This window comes from Geotrypetes seraphini, chromosome 8 (assembly GCF_902459505.1).
Source record: "Geotrypetes seraphini chromosome 8, aGeoSer1.1, whole genome shotgun sequence".
NCBI classification, from domain to species: domain Eukaryota; kingdom Metazoa; phylum Chordata; class Amphibia; order Gymnophiona; family Dermophiidae; genus Geotrypetes; species Geotrypetes seraphini.
In genome coordinates, this window is record NC_047091.1 from 133,753,778 (window position 1) to 133,766,254 (window position 12,477).

At 45.0% G+C, this 12,477-nt stretch overlaps 1 protein-coding gene across 1 annotated transcript in view; it reads left to right on the forward strand.

Moving 5' to 3' along the window:
• Positions 1-8,877, forward strand: part of LOC117365839 (thyroid adenoma-associated protein homolog) — a 56,767-nt gene extending 47,890 nt beyond the window's left edge. Inside the window, exons 26-31 of the mRNA XM_033956727.1 lie at positions 1,527-1,727; positions 1,936-2,144; positions 2,238-2,423; positions 3,943-4,206; positions 6,909-7,111; positions 7,949-8,877. Of these exons, the coding sequence (XP_033812618.1) occupies positions 1,527-1,727; positions 1,936-2,144; positions 2,238-2,423; positions 3,943-4,206; positions 6,909-7,111; positions 7,949-8,247 (1,362 nt within the window). The 3' untranslated portion in view covers positions 8,248-8,877. The remainder of the gene's footprint in view (positions 1-1,526; positions 1,728-1,935; positions 2,145-2,237; positions 2,424-3,942; positions 4,207-6,908; positions 7,112-7,948) is intronic.
• The last annotated feature ends 3,600 nt before the right edge of the window (positions 8,878-12,477 follow it).

Sequence of the window (12,477 nt, forward strand, 5' to 3'; positions counted from 1 at the left end):
CCTATAGTGAATATATTTCTCATGCGTATTAATTTTGGATATCCTAAAAATGTGACTGGCTGGGTGTGTTCCGAGGACGGGATTGAGAACCCCTCATACGACGTATAATGTGGCACTTGGAAGCTAATTCTCAGGCTTATGGAGTAGATCTCTGCACATTGCACAACCAGCCTCTTCCTCCCCTTCTCAGACGGTTGAGTGGGTTTTGAATTTCTTTTATGGCTCTGATAAGTCAGCAGTAGCACAGTAACAACCCTCCTTCCCCATTCTCCAAGGAATTGTCTTGGTTTCAAGTGGAATGGCTTATTTAATATGGATGGTGATCAATATAATTGATTTCTAGCAAGAAAGAATAAGGAAATGGACCCCGAACTTACACGGTGTGTATTCAGGTACTTTCATGTGCAGGACCAAGTTAAACTAATGACATCTCTTCCTTCCCTCTAAAGTCTCTCTGATTTAACAGCTATTGGCTTTTCCACCCCCAGCCCAAACTTTGTAGTAGGGTCAGCTCAAGGGTATCAAACACCCTAAGTTAGGGGTAGGCAATTCTGGTCCTCAAGAGCAGGGGTCCCCAAAGTCCCTCCTTGAGGGCCGAATCTAGTCAGGTTTTCAGGATTTCCCCAATGAATATGCATGAGATCTATGTGCATGCACTGCTTTCAATGCATATTCATTGGAGAAATCTTGAAAACCCGACTGGATTCGGCCCTCAAGGAGGGACTTTGGGGACCCATGCTCAAGAGCCACAGGCAGGTCAGGTTTTCAGGATATTCACAATGAATATGTATGAGATGGATTTGCATGCAATGCCTCCTTGAGATGCAAATCTATCTCCTGCATATTTATTGTGGATATCCTGAAAACCTGACCGGCCTGTGGCTCTCCAGGACCGGAATTGCCTACCCCTGCCCTAGGTGAATCTTCCCCTCCCCCATCTTCTAAGTTGCCAGCATCTCCCAACCTATTCCTTCCCCTCTTCCAGACCGCTGTCAGCGCTACCCTACCTCCCCTGGGTCTGTCCTGAAACTTAAGATGGAGCGCTATGCAGACCCTGTAAATACAGGCCAGTTCTCAAGTGTTGCCGTCTCCCACTGTCACTCCTCTGGGTTGGCAGTGTTTCCACTAATTACTTAGCACCGAGGTAAGACTAACTGGCCTGAAGTTTCTTTAAACTCATCCTTGCATCCACTTTGGTGAAGAGAAAACACCTATGCCTATCTCGTTTTCAGTAATCTATTTACTTGCCACCATTTCAATATACCAGCTTTATTCCGAGGCTGCCTCCTTTTTATTAGATTCAGGTGTGGAGTGGCAGCAAATTCTTACCCTGCCAGGAAGGATTGCCAAGTATTCTACAGGTGTTGCATTTGTTTCTGGGCTGTTGCTTCTTCACGTGAGATTGGTTGCATGTGTGGGGTGATGGCAAATTACACTCGTGTGCTTTCAGCATTTCCCTGGGTGGGCTGGGTTTCATGTGCAGGGCAGGGACTGGTCAGACTCATGCTCTCTCTGACTCTCCACAGGTGGGTTTGGCTGTATTTCATCAGCTTGCTGCTCGCTTCCTTTGCAAGAAGGCACTGTCACCAGAGAGATATGTTCAGGTCTGCCAACTGTTGAGGGCTGGGGACCCAGATGTGCAGCTGGCAGTCCTGAGGTGGGTGGTTGAGCATGCTGACAGCAAGATGGATCAAGGCTTAGAAGCAGCTGTGCGCAGAACCCTACAGGTGACTATCTTGTCTCTTTTCGCATGTTGGCTTGGATACACAGTAATTTTTATGGTGCTGATGGGGAAGGGATGAAGAACTGCAGAAGATGTTGTGGACACAGTTATAGTTCATTTTGCCTGTATTTATTGCCTGATTCCCAGTGACAGTTTTAGTGACAATGTATTAGGAACTTGCGACTTCTGTGCTATCTCTCCATAACACTCAGGAGTTGCTGACATCTGTGCTGCATTCGCCAAGTAGCAGAACAAGCCTGACACTCTTTCTACAGTCGTATCTCTCTCTCCACCGTATCTGCACTGCTCATGAGATGCAGGAGTCTGTGACCCTCCTGATGACTCTTCTGGAATCTGGCTTTCCAGGCTCTGACCTGCAGGGACATGCGCTTTGTGTTACGAGTTTGCTTCTGTTCCAGGAGTAAGTCCTGAGGCCATCAGTTCCTGTTTCTTATTGCCATATGTATGGTGGGGGGCTGATGCCATGATTCTACCTTGCTGTTTTTGTGTGCAGGCGGGAAACAGAAGACATTTCGCTACTGGAGCGCTGGAGCAGGGTGTTGGTGGTGTACAGTGATCCCTGCTCTTGTGAAGCTCTCAGAGCCTCGGCAGCAAGAGCCCTAAAGTTGGCTGGAAGCAGTGTGATACAGAGGGCCCTAAACTGTTTGGCCTCTACACCACTATCATCACTGGCTGTGAGGTATCTCCTGAGATGACATCTTCTATCCTGCTTCCCCCCCCCCCCCCCCCCGCAATCTCTTCCACTGCAGGCAGATCTGGCACAGCTCGCTTAACGTTTTGTGAGCCTGCTATGGATTTAGAGTATAATTGCTCTTTAATAAAACCCTCTGTATAATCTACCACATGCCTTTTCTCTCCTTTCTCCCTCAAGGGCTTGATATATGAATAGGGCTTTTGTTTTCAGACTTTAGTTGATCACCAATGACAAAGAGCCTTTTTACTAAAGTGTGTTAAGGGTCAATATTCCATGTAATTTAACTGGCCGGAAATGGTTCCTGGCCAGTTAAATGACCTGTTTGGGGCTAACTGGACATTTTCAGTGACACTTAATCAGGTTGTGCTGAACTGAAACCAGCTATTGTGGGAGGTGTTTTGGAAGTGGAGTTGGCACTTGTTATTCAGTACTTAACAGTCCAAGGTAACCACATAAATAGGCCCACATAAGTCTGTCCAATCTTTATGAATTAACCCACAGCTGGTTAAATGTTGAATATTGGCTGGAACCAGGAACTCTATGCCAAAGCCCAGCAAAGGCCCAACCTTGAATATCTAGGAATAATTCTGGTGGCAGCAAAATACTGAGCACAACCAGTTGAATTTTGACTCCCTATGTGCATGTGCTGTTAGGCACAGGTGCTTCCAACTGCCATAGGGCTTACATAATTTGATTTGATTTTAGTACTTAATATACTGCTAAAAACCGAAGTGCTATAGCAGTTTACCTGACTGAGAGCAGGGAAGTCCGTTGGTCATAAATTTGAATTGTGGAAGGAGAGTCCGTTGGTCACAGATTCAAATTCATGACCAACGAACTTCTCTGTTTTCAATCAGGTCAGTGAACAAACTGCAGACCTCATACCCTGAAAGAAGCTACAGCATAATGGTTGACACTTCGGTTCTACCTACCCATAAGAACATTAGAATTGCCATACTGGGACACAAATTTTAAGCAGTGAATGGGCCTGGGCCTCCCCCCACACACACAGAAAGGGGCAAGGCACTTCATCAGAGCTGCTGCTATAGTGCTAGAATAAGCCAGGGTGAAAGGTTTGAGACTGGCAGAGATGCAGGAAGAGAGCTAGGATGGGAGTGGGGGATAGTGCAAGTGGTGGTTACTGGAAGCAGGGTATTTCAGTTTATTTGGTTATGGAAATATCAATTGCCAATAATCAATAATAGTATAATATTTGTTTTCTGTCTGACATGTGCCCAACAATAGAACCTGTACTACAGAGAAATACAGATCTTTTTCATACTTTTCAAATAAAAACTAACAGGAACAAATACCTGTAAATAGAAGCTCACTTTAGAAAGAATTATTGTCTTTTGGAAGTACAGTGATAAAATGAATAACTCTTCTAACAGCAATATACTGTATATGTCTTATTTTTCACTTGTGTGTATGATCTGCTACCTTCAACCCCAGTTCCACGCCATCCTCCTTATACCTCCTTATAGTAACTTTATTGTAATTGCAGAGTGATTGGTGTGGGAATCAAACTCCTGCAAGATCAGAATCAGTTGGTACGGAAAGAAGCTTCAATCTTTGCCAGCCTTGCACCTCACCTGTCGGGAGAGGCTCCTGCAGACTACGCTCATGTGCAGAGCAGAAGGGGTCAGGAGTACCTGCTGCAGCTTCTGGTGGAGCATTTCTGGGAAGGTGAAGAAACCCTGCAGCTTTTCCTGCAGTACCTGCCCTCCGAGGACCTTGGTAGCATCCTAGCAAACCTGGGAAACAGCAGGTACGTGTCTACTTCAGGTTATAAGAATAGCCTTACTGGGTCAGACCAATGGTCCATCAAACCCAGTAGCCCATTCTCATGGTGGCTAATCCAGGTCACTAGTAACTGGCCGAAACCCAAGGTGTAGCAATATTCCATGCTACCAATACAGGGCAAGCAGTGGCTTCCCCCATGTCTTTCTCAATAACAGACTATGGACTTTTCCTCCAGGAACTTGTCAAACCTTTCTTAAAACCAGCTACTCTATCTGCTCTTACCACATCTCTGGCAACATGTTCCAGAGCTTAACTATTCTCTGAGTGAAAAAAAAATTTCCTCCTGTTTTAAGAGTATTTCCCTGTAACTTCGAGTGTCCCCTAGTGTTTGTAATTTTTGACTGAGTGAAAAATCGATCAATTTGTACCCGTTCTACTCCACTCAGGATTTTGTAGACTTCAATCCTATCTCCCCTCAGCCGTCTCTTTTCCAAGCTGAAGAGCCCTAACCGTTTTAGTCTTTCCTCATACGAGAGGAGTTCCATCCCCTTTACCATCTTGGTCGCTGTTCTTTGAACCTTTTCTAGTGCCACTATATCTTTCTCGAGATAAGGAGACCAGGTCACTGTTCTGGAGACAGATAATTGTTGCGCTCATGCTTTGAGAGCTCTGTTTTTCAATTCTGCAGTGCTGAAGGCTTTCTCTGCCCATGTAATTCTTTGCGATGAAGAAAATGGGATTGAACAATGGACTTCCAATGAAAAGCCAGGAGAATGAAAATTGAATCAGTTTATTATGTAAATCCACAAAGACCCGTCTGACCCGTTACGGCACCGTGTTTTGGTGTATGGCACACCTGACTCAGGGGTCAAAAACACTTTCTGAGTCGGACCTCATAAAAATCAACAGCAACACAAGTGGGGAACTAAAACAACCTTGTAGATCTTCTAAAATAGTGTTTCTCAACTCGGTCCTGGAGCACCCCCTTGCCAGTCAGGGTTTCAGGGTATCCTCAATGAATATGCATAAACTTGATTTGCATATACTGCTTCCATCATTTGCAAATTTCTTTCATGCATATTCATTGTGGATATGCTGAAAGCCTGACTGCAAGGGGGTTCTCTAGGACCGAGTTGAGAAACAGTGTTCTAGAACATCTTCTTTAGAGCCAAGGTATTATGGTGGAGGTGATTTTTATGAGGTCTGACTCAGAAAGTGTTTTTGACCCCTGAGGCAGGCATGCCATACACCAAAACACGGTGCTGCGTCGGGTCACAATCTTTGTGGATTTACATAATAAACTGTTTCAATTGCTTATTCTCCTGGCTCTTCATTGGAAGCCCATTGGCCTCTCGGCTTTCCCCATGTAATTCTTTCTTCATTACCCTGTATCTAGGACATGGGGATGGTTCCCATTATGATGTATTGGGTCTGTCATAGGGCTAGATGCACTAAAGTCAGCAATCATCACTAAACTTGTTTTCACAGCTTTAGCGACGATTGCTTTTACCGACCTGATGCATAAAAACGGCCCACCGCGTGTTTTTTTTTCCCTCCTCAATCGCCCATTTTCCGATCTGGCCGTGCAAATTAGCTAAAACCCCATATAAAGTAGCCAAGTGGTTGATGCAGTAACATCACTTGGCTATTCCCCCTCCCCCCAAAAAAAGGGGGTTTTAGCGATCAGAAAAAACAAATACAGGATGTCCGGGGCGGTACTTGGAGAGACACCCCCCCCCCCAGGAGAGAGACTTGGGAGTATTGGTCGACAAGTCAATGAAGCCGCCCACGCAATGTGCGGCGGTGGCGAAAAGGGCGAACAGAATGCTAGGAATGATTAAAAAGGGGATCACGAACAGATCGGAGGAGGTTATCATGCCGCTGAATCGGACCATGATACGCCCTCACCTGGAATACTGTGTCCAGCACTGAAACATAGAAACATAGAAGATGACGGCAGATAAGGGCCATAGCCCATCAGATCTTCCCATTCTACTGGTTGCCATACATGAAGAAGGACACGGTACTACTCGAAAGGGTCCAGAGAAGAGCGACTAAAATTGTAAAGGGGCTAGAGAAGTTGCTGTACATTGAGAAATTAGAGAAACTGGGCCTCTTCTCCCTTGAAAAGAGGAGACTGAGAAGGGGACATAATCGAAACATTTAAGATACTGAAGGGAATAGACTTAGTAGATAAAGACAGGTTGTTCACCCTCTCCAAGGTAGGGGGAACGAGAGGGCACTTTCTATAAAATTAAAAGGGGATAGATTCCGTACAAACGTAAGGAAGTTCTTCTTCACTCAGAGAGTGGTAGAAAACTGGAAAACTCTTCCAGAGGCTGTTATAGGGGAAAACACCCTCCAGGGATTCAAGACAAAGTTAGACAAGTTCCTGCTGAACCGGAGCATACGCAGGTAGGGCTGGTCTCAGTTAGGGCACTGGTCTTTTGCCTGGGGGGCCGCTGCATGAGCGGACTGCTGGGCGCGATGGACCACTGGTCTGACCCAGCAGCGGCAATTCTTATGTTCTTATGACTGGTTAGACCTGTCGGTAAGAGTGGCTCTGTGCAAATAATTTGCATGCAAACTTGATAGTGCATCGATCACTACTGGAGAATCAGCCAACAGCAATCCAGTCGGTATCTTTAGTGCATCTAGCCCATAGTACACAAGCACTGGGCAGGGATGTGTGAACAGTCACTTGTTAACAAAGCTGTTTCTTTGCAGAGTCAGCCTGTATGAACAGGATGAGCCCAATGTTTCTTCAGAAACTGCCATCTTTTCCTGTGTGTTACTGCCTTTCCTGCTTCAGCTAGTGGAGAGGATTCCTGAGTCTGTCCAGCTGTGTGCATACCTGGAACGCTGGATAAAAGACACAAGTGCCAGTGTTGTGTACCAGCTGCACTGCTGCAAGAGGTGGTGGAGCCAAGGTAAGTAGTATCCACTCTCCAGTGATCCCATTCCATCAGACTGGGCTGCGCAATTCCTATATACTCTGGCAGCACAGTCTGCTTATGTGTAGTGTTTATACACACACCTTCATCCACACCGCATCAGGGATCCATTAAGCGCAGCATATTTCTCTCCTTCTTTATCTAAGGCCCATCAAGGCGCTACCTTGCCCAACTTCTTCTTGTGCAATTATGGATTCCTTAGTGTCCCGCCCACCATACTGGCATAGATGAGAACCACACCCAATCTCTCATCTGCCTGTTCTTTCTAGTGTAATAGTGCAGACAGTGGCATGTGGCAAGATGCAGATTGTCCTGGACACTAGCACCTCTCAGACCACTCACCTCTTCAGCATCTCCTAGTTGCTGCTCACTCCGGTCTCGGCTCACCTTTTTTTTTTTTTTTTCTTATTCCGCATATCCTACAATTCTATGCGGATTACAAATTATTCAGGTACTTGAGCATTTTTCCCTAACTGTCCCTTCGGGCTCCCACTCTATCTAATGTACCTGGGGCAATGAGAATTAAGTGACTTGCCCAGGGTTACAAGGAGCAGGATTCGAACCCACAACCTCAGGATACCGAGACTGTAGTTCTAACCACTGCATCACACACTCCCACATTCTCCTTCTTCTGGTCTCACTTCCTGCCTTCCCTACCTGTACTTTTTTCTGTTTTCTGTTGTTTACCCTTCAATTTCATGTTACATGTTGGCTTTTTCAGGGGGGTCTATCCTCAGAGCCTTTTCTGAGGGAGGGGTGTACAGGAAATGGTTTGGTGCTCAGCTACCTTGGCCTCTTTATATTGTATTGCAGATGGTAATTTTCTGCTAGTCCTGAGGGCACTTTGCTGTTCTAAAGTGTGCACAGCAGTCACGGTGCTTCTGGTGAAGGCTGTCTTCTTGATGTGGACGTTAAAAGCGCTGGAGAGCAGGGCCGTTTCTGCGTTGGAAATCAGTTGCACCTCCCGTGAGCTTAGCCAAGAGCTGAGCCTGTTGCAGGCACTACTGGCTCCATATGGAATGTGCCCAAATGTGCTCTCCGTACTGGAGCCTCTGCTGTTGGATCATCATCAAGGAAGGGACAATGAGGCAAATCCAGAATTCTGGCAATAGGCTTGAAAGAAAACAAGAGGCAGTTTTGCTTTGTTACAGAAGGGTCATGCTGTACTAGCCACTTGTCAGTTCCTTGGCTGCAGGCTGTCACATGGTTGAACATGCCTGACAGGTTGGATGCGCTTGGTCACTTTTGAGCTGAAGGGAAAAAGACTGAAGGTTTTAGCTTTGAAGTATTTTTTTTTTTTTTTTCATACCACCTTTCATCAAAACTCTGATGATACCAGGGCCCTCCTTTCCTCTGGACTGCCATTACGAAGAACAGGATGGCAGGATTGATATTTGAAAAGCTGTGTAAAACCTGCTTGTGGTGATGGAAGTCTCATTCTTACTGCACAGAGAGTGAGTGAGTGAGAGAGTGTGTGTGTGTTGACTTTTTTTTTTTTTTTTTACTTATTTTGAATTGTCATGTCACTTGTATATCACTTATAACACATTTTAAAATTTTAAAGGTTTTTTTTTTTGTTTTTTTTAATAGAACAAATTATGTACAAAGTTGTCCACTTTTGTACCATCATTTTTAAAACTAAAGTGTGTGTATATAATATATTGTTTTAAATGTTAAAATAAGTGCAAATACATATTTTATATGATTCTGCTTAAAGCTGTCTCCTCAATCACCTGCTCACAACAGATAAAAAGCCTCTGTCCTTTTTCGTCTACACCAACAAGAACACTATCCCTTCCTCTTTCTCTGAGCTCCTCTGTATAAAAACAGAAAATTAAAACAGATAGCTTTTATACCCTATCTCTCCACCCCAGTTTGTCAGCTTTCCATTTCTTTTCTTTTACTGGGTTGGTTGGTTGGTTGGTTGGTTGGTGTATGTATATATATATATACACCAACCAACCAACCCAGCAAAAGACATGTTCTAGGTCTCCTAGCAATTCCACATGTCCATGGACCAGTGCCGGTCCACAGAAATTTCCTGCCGGTCCACAGGGCCAGCACGTGCATCAGGCCCAAAACAGTGTTCTTCAACCGCCGGTCCACGGTGTGATCGATGCTGCATTATCTTCGAGCCAGCTCCCTCTTCCTCAGTGATTCAGTGCACAAAGCCACGGGCAGTGGCTCCTACGGGCATCCTGCGCCTGAACCGGAAGCCTTCTCTCTGACATTGCAACGTCAGAGGGAAGGCTTCCAGATGAGGCATGGGATGTGCAAGGTACAATTAGTACTATTATGGGGGCAGTGTCTGGGGTGGAGATTGGGTAGAGATGGGCGGGGTCTGGCCCACAACTTAGCCCATTGTTCTTCAACCGCTGGTCCACGGACCGATGCCGGTCCACAGAATAATTCTTTTATTTCTGCCGGTCCATAGGTGTAAAAAGGTTGAAAAACACTGCTTTAGATTATGTCTATACTTGCCTCTTCTACTCCTCCACCTAATGCTTCCTTTGCATTTGAAAAGGTCTGTTTTATATATATTTTTTTTAATGTACGTTCTAATCAAGATGATTGACCATTCTCTGAGCTAACTACCCTGTTTTGATCCTTTGGAAGGGCTACAGTATTGTACACCCCTGAGCATCCAGAGCAGGCTCAAACTACCACCAGGAGAGAAATAACCTAGTCTTGCTTCTCACTCAATAGCTACCAGTTGCTGCTCAGGTGTTTTTTTGTGGAGAGGGGAGGGGTTAATATGCATGAGAGAGGTTTACATGCAAAACTCTTACCTGTATATTCAGTAGGAATAGCCAGGAGCCCTGATCAATTAAGGGCCCTTGGGGTGGGTGGTAGAAGACAATGTCAGCCCCTGATGTATTTACAGTAGTACATAGTTCTTCCTTTGATAGCATAGTGCCAGTTGTATTGATTTAGTACTTTCTATACTGCTTTTAGTAGGGTTCCAGCAAAGCAGCAACCGAGAAAAAGTCAAAAACCTCCAGGAGCTCCATAGGAAAGATGAACATGATCCAGTCCTCTTTATAGGGATGTCAATAAGCATCACATTTCAAGTAGCAAAAGCAAGACTGAATAAATGTTAAGTGCAGAATGAAGATGAGACTCCTACAGTGCAAGGACCCAAAATGAGGGGCATGAGGAGTAGAGTCAAATGGAGCTTGGGTACTGGGAGAAGTGAAAGATGCCATGGATTGGGGATATGAGGCTAATGGGTTGGTTGTAAAAGAGCATTAGCGCTGATAGATATAATGGAGTTCCTCTGTATAAGCACAAGAACCTTGAACTGAAAATGGAAGGACAAAGGTAACCAGCAGAATGCAAGGATCTAGATTAGGACATCCTGCTGCCGCTATCTTAGGCTTGGGCTGAATGGGCATATGGCTGAACTATTTCCAGATAGGGATACATGTCCTCTTAGATTTCCAAAACCCAGCAGTTTGTCTGTGTTTTGGAAGTCTGCAACCTAAGGGCCACAGCTGGAGAGTGCCTGCGCAGATGTTGATGTGGTGATGTCATATGCAAACACGTACTGTCATCATGTCGATGTCCGCACATGTGTAAATGCTCTCCAGCCACTGTCCTGATCTTGGGGAGGTTTGTGTGGGGCTGGGGGCAGAGCCAATTGTTTCTTTTTAATAGAGAAAATCCGATAACCCTACTTCTAGGGCTACAATGGCAGAATCCTCTTCATATACAGGGTCCAGTCAAACTATAAAATAGTGTGAAGCAATGTAGCTAAGGCCAGGAGTCAACGGCAATGTAAAAATATTTGGTTACATTCCTCAAGGCCAGCTAGAGTTAGGGGGATCATAATAGGAATAGGATTACCCCTGCCCTTTAAAGACAGGATTTTGGGCTTGAGGGACTCCTGGTCACATCCAGCATGGCACATCTTAGCTGTTTGGTGCTAATGATTCGTTGATTTGTGTCACTTTTATTTACTTCCTCCCAACAATACCACTTGTTCCTGGCTCTACAGGACAAGTACAGACAGAAAATCAGTTCAGACACAGGAGTTAAATATACTTGATTTATTAAATAATTATGGCACATTTCAAACCTGAGTAAGGGGCTGAAGGGGGGAGATAACATGTCTGGGCAAATACAGAACCACATAATGTGTATGTTTTGAGTAATAATTGCCTGCAAGGTGGTGTGGCCTGTGCACTCCAGGCCAGCACTAATATCCCTTAAAGAAACTAGTCTTAACCTCATCCGGTTTCAAACCTTTGGAAACACTTAGCTTAAAACACATTTTGTGTATCTTTGCCTTCACTTATGGTTTTTTAAATCATTAACTTGGTCCCACAAAACAAGATCTCACACACCATCATTTGTAAGAACGCAAATCTCCCATTTACCTCCTCTGCACCCCTCTCAACCAAAGGAAAAAAAAATTCCAAGGCAGATTACAAGTAGCTGCCAAGTTACCCAATTTCAGGCAGGAGTCACTTTGCCAGTCCTGGTTCTGAACTTATATCCTCATAAAAGCCTGGTAGGTGTAGTTCCCAATTCAACTATTTTAAATCAGAGCTGCAACTCATCACATAGACTGGTGCCGCCCAATCCAGGGAAGTTTTTGATTTGATTCGATTCACTTTTCCTGCCCAATTTTTTTTTCAAATGCCCTGGCAGGTGTAGTTTGTAGTCTTTTCACCCATCCCAACCCCCCTTTGCCCTCTCCAACTCCACACCAGTGCTGTGGTGTAAACAAAATAAATAAAATACTTTTCCTCTCTCTGTTAAACACCGAACACAGCTAGGACCTAACACCTGCTCTGGCAGGATACACATTTCAAATCTGACACATTGTAATCACAAAATAGAAAATAACATTTTTTTTCTACCCTCCACTACCATATCCAACATTTGTTTCTTTCCCACTGTCTACTATCTCTCCCTCCCTCTGCCATGTGCTCTGGGTCAAACCTCTATTCCCTTCCATGCAGCATCTTTCCGTACCTACCCTCCATTATCATTTGCAACATTTCTTTCTCTCTCCCTATGTACTATCTCTCCCTCTCCTCCACCCTATGTCCAACATTTCTCTCTTTTCCATGCTTGTCTCCCTCCCCTCCACCATATATAGGATTTCTCCCTGGTGTCCCTTTTTACCTCTTTGTTTCATCTCTCCTTTCCATTCCTCCACCCCAACAATTCTTCCTCTATCCCCCCCCCCCTTGTATAATAGCTTTCCTCACCTCATCCCCCTGTGCAGCAGCTTTCTATCCTTCCCCCCCACCTATGCAGCAGCATACCATTGAACCTCCCATACCTGCAGGCCTTCCCACAGCAACAGCGGTGGCCAGCCTTTAAGAGGCAGT